General features: G+C 44.4%; 1 protein-coding gene across 1 annotated transcript in view; it reads left to right on the top strand.

Moving 5' to 3' along the window:
* Window positions 1-15,563, top strand: part of LOC120980869 (solute carrier family 22 member 6-B-like) — a 127,292-nt gene that overhangs the window by 88,531 nt on the left and 23,198 nt on the right. The window contains exons 6-7 of the mRNA XM_040410221.1: window positions 8,633-8,751; window positions 9,043-9,257. Coding sequence (XP_040266155.1) covers window positions 8,633-8,751; window positions 9,043-9,257 — 334 coding nt within the window. The remainder of the gene's footprint in view (window positions 1-8,632; window positions 8,752-9,042; window positions 9,258-15,563) is intronic.

The raw sequence follows: 15,563 nt of genomic DNA, 5'->3' as shown, positions 1-15,563 counted from the left end.
AATTTGTAAACTGAAGTGTTGCAATGCATTGTTAAAACTGATGAGTAGTGTTGATCGAGTATGCTCGGCCGAACACCAGTTCGGCTCGAGCATCGCAATGCTCGGCACATCGCGGTGTTCGGCCGAATACCGCGTGTGCTCGAGCGCGATGCTCGAGTCTCCTCTCCGCACGTTTGTTGGCTGCTACGCAGCCAATAAATGAGCAGGTGAGTACTGCCACTCACTGTAATGCTGTAGCCATGTTGGTTACTGCCATTACAGTGATTGGCTGGCCGGAACGCGTCATCGGGTGCTATAAAGCATCCGATGACACGTGGTTCGGCTCAGTGTTAGTCAGGGAGAGCTGTGCTGTAGAAGGGACAGATAGTGTAGGGCATTGATTCAATTAAAACATTTTGTTAGGCAGGGTTGGTGTTAGAGACCCAAAGGACTATTGTTGTATCTGGCAGCAATATATATTTTCAGCGCAACCTGCGCTAAATTGCATGCAGTTGTTTGGCTGCTGCCTTACCACCGTGACATTACCTGCGCTATATCTCCAGTATAACGTTAGCGCATCCGAAATATCAGTGACATTCAGTGTAATTTATTTGCGCTACTGTACGTGTGACATACTTGCAAGCATATATACCATTTAATATGCACAAGGAGAGCAGTAAGGGACGGGGAAGTAGCCATGCTGCTGATGGTGCACGCAGAGGCCATGGCCCTGAGTGCGGTCTAACTGTGCCTGCTGCCAAAGCACAAGAAACACACTCATCCACGATACCTAGCTTAGTGTCCCAGCGCAGAACACCACTCTCTATGTCACACCAGTGCGACCAGGTGGTCGGTTGGATTGCAGCAGATAATGCTTCCAGTCGGTTAAGCACCACCCTGTCTTCCACAAAGTACAGTCTCAGTAGCCAAGAGTCTCGTCAACAGAATCCTCACCCTGATTCTCCTTCCTCCCACCATGGAGAGTCTTGGCAAACAAGTGATCCCACACTCGGATATTCAGAGGAGCTGCTTTCAGCGCCATTCCTTGATTTGGCTCTCTCGCCAAGGCCACTTAAAGAGGGACATAAGGAGATCCTGTGCCCTGATTCCCAAACTCTTGAGCATCCACAGTCAGAAAAAGATGACGGTGGGGAACGGCAATTAGTGTTTCACAAGGTGGATGATGATGATGAGACACAGTTGCCAATAAGTCTCCCGCAATTAGTGTCTCAAGATGTTCATGATGAGGATGAGACACAGTTGTCGATAAGTGAGGTTCTTGTTAGGTCAACAAGTCAGGAGGATGACCAGAGTGAGGAAGTGGAAGAGGAGGTGGCGAACGATGAAATCACTGACCCATCCTGGGAAGGTTGAGAGCCGAGCGAGGACAGCAGTACAGAGGGGGAGGGATCCGCAGCACCAAAACAGGCTGGAAGAGGCAGTGGGGTGGCAAAATGGAGAAAGCGGGCCACACCAAACAGGCCCGCAACTGTTTCCCGGAGCACCCCCTTGTGGCAATCTCCCTTGCCAAGGGGTAGGTGTTCCGCAGTCTGGCGCTTTTTTGAGGAAAGTGCGGACGATAAAATAATTGTTATTTGCAACCTGTGCCGTGCCAAAATGAGCAGGGGCGTGAACACTAGCAACCTCACCACCACCAGCATGATCTGCCACATGACATCAAATCACCCTAATAGGTGGCCCGAACGCCTGAGTCCACAATCAGTGTCTGTGGGTCACACCCCTGCCTCTTCTTCCCCTGTGTTACTTGCTGGCCAATCCCCTGTGCAAGACGCAGGCCCGGATGCCTCCTGCCTTTGAGGAATCAACACAGATGGTGAGCAGCGATGCCGCAATTATCAGCGTAACCATCCCACTTCTGTGTCTACTGAAACGCTCGCTGCTCACAATGAAGGCGGACGCTTTGCATGTGGAAGAGGTGGAAATGACAGAAGACAGTACACAGGGTGATATCCAGACCACCCTCAGTTCGTCTTCTCAGCTCGAATTGGATGATGATGAGGAGGAGCTGGAGACAGTTGCCTCCGCTACAGTGGGTAGTACTCATAGCAGGTTTATTCCATCTGTTCAGTGTGGATGGGCCGAAGAGGATGAGGAGATTGAGAGTCATCCTCCTGATGAAGACAGTGAAGTCCTGTCTGTTGGGACTATGGCACACACGGCTGACTTTATGTTATACTGCCTTTCCCGTGAATATCGCGTTATACGCATTTTCGCCAACACCGATTACTGGTTGTTCACCCTTCTCGACCCCCGCTACAAAGAGAACTTATCTCTTATTCTTGGGGTGGTGAGGACTAGCAAAATGGTGCAATGCCAGAAAGTCCTTGTGGAAAAATCACTCCAAAAATTTCTTGCTGACAATGCTGGCGGCAGAGTATGTAGTTCTTTAGGCAACCGAGGAGGGGAGACGAGGGGAACTGTCACGACCATGGTCATGGTCGCGACTCCTTGAGCCGCATGCAGTTGCCCGCGGTCTGCTCTTGTTGTCAACCACAGGTGAGGGCTGTTAGTTTGTTGCCTCACGTGTGGTTGCCGTTGGCAACATGAAGTTGTTGGCAGTGGAGCAGCCTGAGCTGGTTGCTAGGCGGCCCGCTGTCTATGCATACGGTTGCTTCTGGCAACGTGGGTTTGTATGTGTGCACTTTCTTTGTTTGGTATGCACGGGATTAAGTTGTATGTGCACTTCCCCTTTAAGTGGCTACCTTACCTTGTCTGGTGTTGGAAGGGTTGAACTCCCTTCCTAGTGTGTGTCTGTGTGGGTGTGGCTACTTGGGCTATTTATCTTCTGCTGGATGCCTGAAGCAGAGGGGTACTCCAGCCATGCTGTATGCTGGAGTCATCCTCCTGGCCTTCTTATGCCATCTATCCAGTGAGGGCCACCCTTGTGGTCATAGACGTTAAGATGTTAAGAATATGTTAAGATGTTAACTTTATGTTCTTGTGGTGTCTCATCTTTGCAGCTATGGTTTCCTGGTTTCCTGTGTGATGTATGTTGTGTGCTGTGTCCATTTATGTTGGTGTAGGACATCAGCACTTGTGCACGGGTTCCAAGCTGTGTGTCTGTGGCAGGTAGGTGTGGTACTGGTTTCACTTACCTGCCATTGCCATATGCTGTATTTGTTCCCCTTTCCTTGCAGCTTGGCCAGTGAGACTCCTGTTTGTCCGTGTCTAGGAGGAACAGGTCGTCTTACCCTGCTCCTAGTCCAGGGATTTCCTGAGGGCTAGTAGGGACCCGAAGTTACGGAGTATGAGCCCTCCTACCATCTGGGTTGGCTCATACGGTTAGGAGTCAGGGTCAGACTTAGGGACGCATTAGGAGGTGACCTGCTCCCTGATTCATGTTCTGACCAAGCGGCTTCCAAATATCCCTCTAACATCGCACGGCGGGGGGTTTCCCTCACTCTCCGCCATGACAGGAACACACAGCAGTTCCAACAGAGGCAGGGTCCAAGGCCTGGGAAGGTTTCATGACACCCCGCCAGCACCCTCACCCTGATGTGCGGCCTACTGTCACAAGGAGGGAAACATTTTGGAAGATGGTGAAGGAGTACGTAGCAGACTGTGTCTGCGTCCTCAATGATCCCTCTGTGCCTTACAATTATTGGGTGTCCAAGCCGAACACGTGGCATGAACTGGCGCTCTACACCTTGGAGGTGCTGGCCTGCCCTGCAGCCAGCGTTTTCTCAAAGCAGTTATTTAGTGCTGCTGGGGGCATAATAACTGATAAGCGCATCTGACTGTCAACTGAAAATGCTGACCGGTTGACTCTTATCAAAATAAACAAGGCCTGGATTTCCCCTTACTACTCTACTCCACCAGAGAAAAGAGGATGAACATAAATGCACTTTAAATGTGGCTTTTATGGTGTATTGAATACACTGTATTCCCATGCAACCCTTCCACCACAAAAAAGGCTATATGGTTCAATCTTCATTTTCTCGTCTTCCTCCTCCTCCATCTTATCAACATGCTTATTAGGCTGCCCTCGCTCCTAATGTTTTAGATGGTCAGCTCACCAGCAGGCCCTCACACATAATGTTTTAGATGGTCAGCTCAGCAGCAGGCCCTCGCCCATAATGTTTTAGATGGTCAGTTCAGCAGCAGGCCCTTACCCATAATGTTTTAGATGGTCAGCTCTGCAGCAGGCCCTTGCCCATAATGTTTTAGATGGTCAGATCAGCAGCAGACCCTCACCCCTAATGTTTTAGATGGTCAGCCCAGCAGCAGGCCCTTGCCCATAATTTTTTTCCATGGTCAGATCAGTAGCAGGCCCTCGCCCCTAATGTTTTAGATAGTCAGCTCAATAGCAGGCACTCACCCCTAATGTTTTAGATGGTCAGCCCTACAGCAGGCCCTCGCCCATAATGTTTTAGATGATCAGATCAGCAGCAGGGACTTGCCCCTAATGTTTTAGATAGTCAGCTCAGCAGCAGACCCTCACCCCTAATGTTTTAGATGGTCAGCTCAGCAGCAGACCCTCACCCCTAATGTTTTAGATGGTCAGCTCAGCAGCAGACCCTCATCCTTAATGTTTTAGATGGTCACCAGCAGGCCCTTGCTCCTAATGTTTTTGAGGGTCACCAGCAGGCCATCAATCATAATTTTTCAAGGGTGTGTATGATGCCCTCCTTTATGTGTAATAAAGGGTGAATTGGAGTGCTGGTTCCTTGTAATTTTTGGCAGCCCTTTCACTTAGTGCATAGGCTTTATTAGTGTAGGAGTCCCACTACCTGAACAATTGTACCACAATGTTAATGAGGCCCTCCTTTATGTGATATACAGGTTGTATCGGAGTGCCTCTTCCTTGTAATTTTTGCCAGCACTTGCACTTTATATACAAGTAAATATACAGGAAAGAATGTTTCCAAACTATTTTTCCTCTAAAATCGATTTTACCTTCGGTTTGGTGCGTATTATTGTCAGTCTGTAAAATTGGCGTACTATTCGGACAACATTATTCCCAGCAGCGACCTGGGAGTCCAAGATGCATCCAGACATCCTCCCCATGCAGTTCCCGAACCATTTCAGTGGTGTTTTCATCAATTTCTGACCTTTTCATGTGAACCAGACACCCTCCCCTCTTCAGAGCAGGGGGTGCCTGGTTTAATGCTTGGGTTCTCCCAGTGATTTCCATTGTGCTCGGGTGGTGCTCGGTAGAGCTCCCGAGGTGTTCTACTCGAGCACCCGAGCACTTTGGCGCTCGATCAACACTACTGATGAGTCTGCGCAAGAGAAACCACTCAGCAGATTAGTTGCTAATCTGCTTCAAGCAGAAAATATTCTACTGGCTGTTTCCCTAACTACAGCTGGGCAAGGTGGTTAGCGACAATGGCAGGAACTTTGTGGCTGCTCTACCTTTGGGGAAAATAACACATGCTAACTGCATGAAGCATGTGATAAATTTAGTGGTGCAAACTTTTTTGAAAAAGTATTGTGGCTTGCAGAAGATGCTTGTGGATAAGAACGCCTTTCTGGACTTGCAGCAACAGAATGGTCTACAATTGCACCTCTTGATTTGCGATGTTCCAACTCATTGGAATTCCACCTTGAGTATGCTGGAGCATCTGTATGAGCAGCATTAGGCTTCATTCACACAGCCGTGGAACATAGTCCGTGAGATACCGGACTGGTATCCTGCTTAGTGCAGGAGCGCACGGCGTCATTGGTTGCTATGACACCGTGCGCTTTGTGCCGCCGCAGTACAGTAATATACTTGTATAGATCATAAGAGTGTATTACTGTACTCCGGCGGTGGCACAAAGCGCACAGCGTCGTAGCTGTTGAAGACCCATGTGGACAAAGTTCCATGGAGAAGGAAGTGGAGGAGAATGAGGAGATACCACTGGAGGAGGAGAAGCAGGGGGGGGAGGAGTTGGTGGTGGGGAAGAATGAAGCTGATGATGATGATGATGACATTGGTTATGGTGACCAATTATTGCCGTGGAAGGCAAAGCCAGAATAAACTTGGCCCTCGGGCATGCTAGCAACAGGCGTATCGTTAGAATCAAACTGATTACTGGATAGCTATGCTTTCTCCAGCATGTACCTTTTTTCCTGATCCCATGGACTTCAGGGCAGGCTGATTGAAACAGTGGCCAGAACTAGCCTAGTTTGCTCTCACTGCAAAAAGGAAGAAGGGGTCCAGCTCGATTAAAATGTTACCTTTATTTTTCAGTGCGGGTAAAAGCCAGTTACACTCCAGTTACATGTTTCGGATCAGGAACAATAGCGATCCTTCCTCATGACAAGGATCGCTATTGTTCCTGATCCGAAACATGTAACTGGAGTGTAACTGGCTTTTACCCGCACTGAAAAATAAAGGTAACATTTTAATCGAGCTGGACCCCTTCTTCCTTTTTGCTTTGCTAACGCCATGGTTCCTGGCTTGGTCCGTGCTCGGTGTGGCGGGGTTTGAGCACGCCTACATTTTTTCTTTCTGCCTAGTTTTCTCTCACTGTACTGTCTTGCCCAGCCTCCAGTGTCATCTCAGAGAGGGTTTTCAGAGTGGCAGGTGACATTGTGACACCAAAACAGTCAAACTTTTCCTCCTCAAGTGTACGAAACATCATAATTATCAAAATGAATGAGGCATGGATCCATAAGGATTTTAACACACCTCTGGCTGAGACCAATGAATGGAACTGCCATTGCTGATGGTGGCTATTTATTGCAAGCCCGATCATGCCACTCCTGCTGTCTGCCTGCCATAGTGTTCCATACCATCACCACTACTGCTACTACTGCCCCTACTGCCACTACCATTACCTTAACACAGCTAGACATCTACTGCCTTTCCACTACTACTACCCTTTTACACAGCAGCATAGCTACTGTATTATCTATTAGGATCCATGCTGTGCTTCTACTGCTTCCACTGTTATTGCTGCCACTACACAGCTGACCCTTTCCACATCCACACTGTAATGATGCTGCTCCCAAAAAAGTATAATTTTTGAATGCTTATTCAAAACAAGCCACTGTATTTTTCTGTTAAACTGATGTATGCTGAAACATGTGTATAGCCATAGCTGTATATGTCAGTATCACTCAGACATTGTTTGCTATTGCTGTCATTGCATCAAAGAGCTTAAAATGAGTGGAAGCGGGATAAAAAAATATTGAAAGAATAAGGCTGCGTTCACACGGGCGAGATTTCCGCGCGGGTGCAATGCGGTAGGTGAACGCATTGCACCCGCACTGAATCTGGACCCATTCATTTCAATGGGGCTGTTCAGATGAACGATGATTTTCACGCATCACTTATGCGTTGCGTGAAAATCGCAGCATGCTCTATATTCTGCGTTTTTCACGCAACGCAGTCCCCATAGAAGTGAATGGGGTTGCGTGAAAATCGCATGCATCCGCAAGCAAGTGCGGATGCGGTGCGATTTTCACGCACGGTTGCTAGGTGACTGTCTATACACTGTATTATTTTCCCTTATAACATGGTTATAAGGGAAAATAATAGCATTCTGAATACAGAATGCTTAGTAGGTGATCAATTGAGGGTTAAAAAATAAAAAAAATTAACTCACCTTGTCCGCTTGTTCGCGTAGTTCTCCCGGTCTTTAGTTCTTTAAAAAGATGAACTATGGGCTAAAGGACCTTTGGTGACGTCAGATCACATGCTCCAATCACAGGGTCCATCACCGCGGTGATGGACCATGTGATTGGAGCATGTGATCTGACGTCACCAAAGGTCCTTTAGCCCATAGTTCATCTTTTGAGAAGTAAAGAAGAGACCGGGACTTACGCGAACAAACGGAGAAGGTGAGTTAATTTTTTTTATTTTTTTTAACCCTCAACTGATCACTTACTATGCATTCTGTTTTCAGAATGCTATTATTTTCCCTTATAACCATGTTATAAGGAAAAATAATAACATCTACACAACACCGAACCCAAACCTGAACTTCTGTGAAGAAGTTCGGGTCTGGGTACCACAGTCGGTTTTTTATCACGCGCGTGCAAAACACATTGCACACGCACGATAAAAACTGAACATCGGAACGCAATCGCAGTCAAAACTGACTGCAATTGCATTCCTACTCGCGCGGGTTTGCCGCAACACACCGGGACGCATCCGGAACTAATCCGGACACGCTCGTGTGAACCCAGCCTAAAATACAGAATTGCAAAAGAGAAAAAAGACCAGACACCAATATTTAAGCCACTTGGATACCCTTTTGATGTGGGTAAAATGGATTCTGACCCAAATCAAACTTTTGATTCGTTAGAATCAAATCAGAAAAATCTAAACTTAAATGAATTTCAAGAAATTTGCTCATCTCTAACTGTATAACAAAAATTAACTCTATTTTCTCACAGCTTTAATCGAATTCTTGAGAGCTGGATGGGAGAAATAAATTCATGTATTTTCTTTACTTTTCTTATATGCTGCTGTGTTATAAAATCAATTTTTTTGTGGAACGGGACCACGTTCCCTTTCAGCGCTAAGCACTGAATATTTTTTCAATGCTCACTTTACCATTGTACTTGTAGTGGTTTATTGAAATTAATGTGAAACTATAAATTGTCCTTCCAGTTTTTTGCTCAGACCGCTCATGCCTTCCATGCTTAAAGGACAGTTGTATAGTAATATTTGATCAGTTACTCCATTTCCTCCTCTTAGACAATTAAATATGACATGCAAAGGGAAATAAATGCTTCTCGAGGAAATAGTTATTCTGTGTTGGATCTGATAAGAACACCTGTGGTGCGTCGGATATCTTTTTGTATATGTTGTACTTGGTAAGTATGAAGATCAATTGGATACTTTTAAATACATATTGTGTGATTCTTAATTTGGTTGTGCAAAGTTTCAAAACTTATCCCATATCTATATGAATGGAGTAGGGGTCAAACAAACATGCGCTTGTTTCTTTTCAATGACCACCACTTCATTCACACAGGGAAACATATGACTCATGGGTGGATGCCCACCATTTAGACATATACTTTATCCTTTTGAATGGAACTTGGCACAACTTCTTTAAGATCCACCAGTCTTTCACATGTAATGGTCTTGTTCTCTGCTCTTAGGTTCTCCACCAGCTTTGCCTATTATGGTCTAGCAATGGACCTTCAGAAATTTGGACTGAGCATCTATATTGTTCAGATTATCTTTGGAACAGTTGATATCCCAGCCAAGTTTTTTTCCTATTTTGTGATGACACACATGGGACGTCGTGTTCTACAAGCTGCTAGTTTGATTTTAGCAGGGATTGCAATTTTAGTGAATGTCTTTGTTCCTGAAGGTAATCCATTTTTTATTATTGTGATTTTTTGTTTCATTATAGGGAATCAGTATTTAGCGACCTACCTGTCACACTGTTTGCATATATACATAACTGTAGTTCACTTGTTTTTCTTTTGTGGATCTGAGGCTCTGTTCCTGAGTTATGATATTTTGACTTAATATGCAAATTAGCCTTTGGTCCAATGAGGTCATCATCTTGCTCATTTTGCACTCAATCTTTGCTCCTTTCTGTGGCCAGCCTTTTTGTCACTGCTTTGCTACTGGCCATGTCAATCAAAGCAGCAAGGCAGGAGCTGGCCATAGAAATGAACAGAGCTTGGGTGCAACAACAGCAATGACGATGCCCTTGTTGCACCAAAGGCCATTTGTATGTTAAGAAAAACGTATCATAACTCTGCTCTGGAACAGAGCCTCACATCAACAAAAGAAAAACTATGTCTTAATCAGGTGAACCACAGCTACTGTATGTGTCTATGCAAACCGTTTAATAGGGAGGTCGCTGGTGATAGATCCCCTTTAAGTTGACTGTAGAAAGGAAGATGTCTCACCAATAATCCACATTCATTAGATCCCAGATTAGATTGTGTTATGGAGAAAACTGTTCTTTTTCTGTGAGTGGGAAGTGTCATATTTTTTCCAGTACCTTGTTTGTGTTCTACAGAGTGGTTCTATTTATTGGAACAATTAGTTACTGGCTCCCAGCATAAAACATGTCTTGACCAAATAATCAGATGATTCTGCAGTATTGAGCCATGAATGGGTAGTATTAACTTTATTTACATAATTTATACGGCTGAAAAAAGACATCTGTCCATCCAGTTCTCCTGTTATCCTGCAAGTTGTTCCAGAAGAAGGCAAAAAAAGCCTGTGAGGTAGCCAATTTTCCTCACTTTAGGGGGAGAAAATTCCTTCCCAACTCCAATCAATCAGAATAACTCCCTGGATCAACGACCCATCTCTAGTAGCTATAACATGTACTATTATTACACTCCAGAAATATATCCAGGCCCCTGTTATACTCTTTTAGTGAACTCACTATTACCACCTCCTCAGGCAGAGAGTTCCATAGGCCTCTTTCACACGGGCATTGCGGGAAAAGGTGTAGGTGCGTTGCGGGAACATGCGTGATTTTTCCGCGCGAGTGCAAAACATTGTAATGCGTTTTGCACTCGCCTGAGAAAAATCGCGCATGTTTGGTACCCAAACCCGAACTTCTTCACAGAAGTTCGGGCTTGGGATCGGTGTTCTGTAGATTGTATTATTTTCCCTTATAACATGGTTATAAGGGAAAATAATAGCATTCTGAATACAGAAAAAATTTAACTCACCTTAGTCCACTTGATCGCGCAGCCCGGCTTCTCTTCTGTCTGTGTAAAAGATCATGTGATGGATCATGTGATGACCGGAGTGACGTCACCACAGGTCCTTTTCCTGCAATCAGCAAAGAAGGAGACAGAAGAGAAGCCGGGCTGCACGATCAAGTGGACTAAGGTGAGTTTAATTATTTATTTATTTTTTTAACCCCTCCAACCCTATTTTACTAAGCATTCTGTATGCTATTATTTTTCCTTATAACCATGTTATAAGGGAAAATAATAATGATCGGGTCTCCATCCCGATCGTCTCCTAGCAACCGTGCGTGAAAATCGCACCGCATCCGCACTTGTTTGCGGATGCTTGCGATTTTCACGCAACCCCATTCATTTCTATGGGGCCTGCTTTACATGAAAAACGCACAAAGAGGAGCATGCTGCGATTTTCACTCAACGCACAAGTGATGCGTGAAAATCACTGCTCGTGTGCACAGCCTCATAGAAATGAATGGGTCATGATTCAGTGCGGGTGCAATGCGTTCAACTCACGCATCGCATCTGTGCGGAATACTCGCCCGTGTGAAAGGGGCCATAGTCTCACTGCTCTTACAGTGAAGAATCCTCTTCTATGTTTGTGTACAAACCTTCTTTCCTCCAGACGCAGAGGATGTCCCCTCAGCACAGTCCTGGAGATAAATAGATGATGGGAGAGATCTCTGTACTGACCCCTGATATATTTATATATATAGTTATTATATCGCCCCTTAGTCGTCTTTTTTCTAAAGTGAATAACCCTAATTTTGATAATTTTTCAGGGTACTGTAGTCCACCCATTCCAGTTATTACTTTAGCTGCCCTCCTCTGAACCCTCTCCAGCTCTGCTCTGTCTGCTAGTGTTGATCGAGCACCAAGGTGCTTGTGTAGAACACTTTGCAATGCTCGGGTGTTCTACCGAGCACCCAAGCACAATGGAAGAACCCCAGGCACCCCCTACTTTGAAGAGGGGAGAGTGTCGGGACTCTAGTTCAGCTTAGGAGTCCCTGCTCTGACTCCATATATAGCTATATCCATATATGGAGTTAGTGCTTGGGTGTATTTAAATCTAATTTCCGAAAAGTTTCTGCCGGGATTTAAACTCCAACATTGTACATTAGAGGCAAGGACCTTATCCACTCAGCTATAAAGCTGAATGCTAAACGGTGTCAGAAAAACCTCATAGTAGTTTCTGATGTAGTGAGAATTCCTATTCAGCAGAAGACTTATTTTATATTTCTGTGCATGTTAACATGTAGCTGTATAGTGTAGTGGTTAACATCCTTGCCTCTAATGTACAAGGTAGGGAGTTAGAATCCTGGCAGAAATATTTTTATATATATATATATATATATATATACAGTACAGACCAAAAGTTTGGACACACCTTCTCATTCAAAGAGTTTTCTTTATTTTCAGGACTATGAAAATTGTAGATTCACACTGAAGGCATCAAAACTATGAATTAACACATGTGGAATTATATACATAACAAACAAGTATGAAACAACTGAAAATATGTCATATTCTAGGTTCTTCAAAGTAGCCACCTTTTGCTTTGATTACTGCTTTGCACACTCTTGGCATTCTCTTGATGAGCTTCAAGAGGTAGTCCCCTGAAATGGTTTTCACAGGTGTGCCCTGTCAGGTTTAATAAGTGGGATTTCTTGCCTTATAAATGGGGTTGGGACCATCAGTGGCGTTGAGGAGAAGTCAGGTGGATACACAGCTGATAGTCCTACTGAATAGACTGTTAGAATTTGTATTATGGCAAGAAAAAAACTGCTAAGTAAAGAAAAACGAGTCGCCATCATTACTTTAAGAAATGAAGGTCAGTCAGTCAGCTGAAAAATTAGGAAAACTTTGAAAGAAAGGGCTATTTGACCATGAAGGAGAGTGATGGGGTGCTGCGCCAGATGACCTGGCCTCCACAGTCACCGGACCTGAACCCAATCGAGATGGTTTGGGGTGAGCTGGACCGCAGAGTGAAGGCAAAAGGGCCAACAAGTGCTATGCATCTCTGTGAACTCCTTCAAGACTGTTGGAAGATCATTTCAGGGGACTACCTCTTGAAGCTCATCAAGAGAATGCCAAGAGTGTGCAAAGCAGTAATCAAAGCAAAAGGTGGCTACTTTGAAGAACCTAGAATATGACATATTTTCAGTTGTTTCACACTTGTTTGTTATGTATATAATTCCACATGTGTTAATTCATAGTTTTGATGCCTTCATAGTCATGAAAATAAAGAAAACTCTTTTAATGAGAAGGTGTGTCCAAACTTTTGGTCTGTACTGTATATATATATATATATAATTTTTTTGTCATAATATATTTACATATATTATTATATATTTAGAATATATAATATATTATAATATATGTAAATATATTATGGCTGAAAACATCAGTAGTAGTTTCCCACATATTATGCATTCCTATATATATCAGTAGTATGATTTTATCTATATATATATATATATATATATATATATATATATATATATGCAAAAAAGAGCAGCACTTCAGTGCAGGATAAAACAAAATCCAAAAGATTCATTCACCCATAGTGTGGCGACGTTTCGGCTCTACAATTAAGCCATTCTCAAGCAATACAAAAGACTCAGTGAATCAAATATATACACCCACATCATTAAAAAAAACTGTCACATGATCATTTCAATCCCAAAAAGTTTTTAACCATCTGTTGTGTCATAATTACAAAAGATAAAAAGATCCACGTGTATAATCCACTTACAATACATCCATAGACATACATATACACTCACCTAAAGAATTATTAGGAACACCATACTAATACGGTGTTGGACCCCCTTTTGCCTTCAGAACTGCCTTAATTCTACGTGGCATTGATTCAACAAGGTGCTGATAGCATTCTTTAGAAATGTTGGCCCATATTGATAGGATAGCATCTTGCAGTTGATGGAGATTTGAGGGATGCACATCCAGGGCACGAAGCTCCCGTTCCACCACATCCCAAAGATGCTCTATTGGGTTGAGATCTGGTGACTGTGGGAGCCATTTTAGTACAGTGAACTCATTGTCATGTTCAAGAAACCAATTTAAAATGATTCGAGCTTTGTGACATGGTGCATTATCCTGCTGGAAGTAGCCATCAGAGGATGGGTACATGGTGGTCACAAAGGGATGGAAATGGTCAGAAACAATGAAATCAACAGAAATCGAGACTCATCAGACCAGGAAACATTTTTCCAGTCTTCAACAGTCCAATTTTTGTTAGCTCGTGCAAATTGTAGCCTCTTTTTCCTATTTGTAGTGGAGATGAGTGGTACCCGGTGGGGTCTTCTGCTGTTGTAGCCCATCCGCCTCAAGGTTGTGCGTGTTGTGGCTTCACAATTGCTTTGCTGCATACCTCGGTTGTAACGAGTGGTTATTTCAGTCAACGTTGCTCTTCTATCAGCTTGAATCAGTCGGCCCATTCTCCTCTGACCTCTAGCATCCACAAGGCATTTTCGCCCACAGGACTGCCGCATACTGGATGTTTTTCCCTTTTCACACCATTCTTTGTAAACCCTAGAAATGGTTGTGCGTGAAAATCCCAGTAACTGAGCAGATTGTGAAATACTCAGACCGGCCCGTCTGGCACCAACAACCATGCCCCGCTCAAAATGTCTTAAATCACCTTTCTTTCCCATTCTGACATTCAGTTTGGAGTTCAGGAGATTGTCTTGACCAGGACCACACCCCTAAATGCATTGAAGCAACTGCCATGTGATTGGTTGACTAGATAATTGCATTAATGAGAAATAGAACAGGTGTTCCTAATAATTCTTTAGGCGAGTGTATATATTGCTGAGTTAATTGTATGAAGTGATTGTTTAATTAGTTTCCACCCTTGTGGGCGTGACATCATGAGAGGCGGTACCTTATATTTTTCCTTATATATACCTGTATCCTTGGAATATATTCTTACCTGTTGATGAAGGCACGCTTGCCGAAACGCGTCCTTGGTGTAGGACATATCGATTTGATTTGATGCAATAAAAACAAAAAAAAATCATACTATCAAGACACGACTGCTGGGATTTCTTCTATACCATTAGTGGAGATTGCTCCTATCCCGTGCAGCGTGCACAGGGTGAGTGCTGGCTGATCCATTTTCTTATCTCACAGTAGTAGACACCATCTGCATGCTGGTCGTCTGTCTCTTGGTATTTCTTCTCCAGCAGACCGCTAGCTTTCTGTAAGGTACTGACAGCAGAGGGAACATCTTTCATGACCAGATCCTGGCTACTCATTGCCACAAGTCTCTTGGCCTCTGCATTCACATCAGCCCCATCAGCGAGCTCAGCATAAAGATCTTCCATCTTCTCTGCCTCGGTCAGCACCACGGCGCCACCATCTCCAGACCCATTCTTAACAGGCTCTGGCTTAGACTTCTTCAACTCATAGACGTTCTTCCCGACATCATCTTTTGAGCTCATGAGATCTTCCATCCTTGCTCTGAGTTGCTTGTTCAGCCTTACATTCATCTCGCTCCTCGAGCGCTTCTTTAAGGGATCGATCCAAGGAGAGGGCCTCCTGTTCCAGATGCTCTTCACTCGGCTCTGCTGCAGCCGATGTAGGAGTACCACCATTATCTTTTGGCCACCCTGTGGGGGTTCCACCCAGGGTCGCTTTAAGCACTTTGTTTGTGTCTACTGCAGTCTTCTTCAGTGACTCTGCGAAGACGCTAGTCCCTTCTCTATCATATCTAGGGACCGTATGGAGAGAGAAAAATCTTCAGGATTGCAGCTGTACTGACGTGTCAGGTCATCTACCCCTGCCTGGGTATGGGTCTCAGACTCTCAGACTCTCCCCATTCAGCTCTCATCACGTCAGGTATAACTGTCGTCTGGTCGCTACTAGTGACTGCCTGAATTTAGCAATAGCTTGACCTGGTAGCTTCCCTCTCGGAGTTGCTAATGGTCACAGCACAT

Source organism: Bufo bufo, chromosome 10 (genome assembly GCF_905171765.1).
Source record: "Bufo bufo chromosome 10, aBufBuf1.1, whole genome shotgun sequence".
Lineage (NCBI taxonomy): Eukaryota > Metazoa > Chordata > Amphibia > Anura > Bufonidae > Bufo > Bufo bufo.
This window is presented reverse-complemented; position numbering and strand designations above follow the sequence as displayed.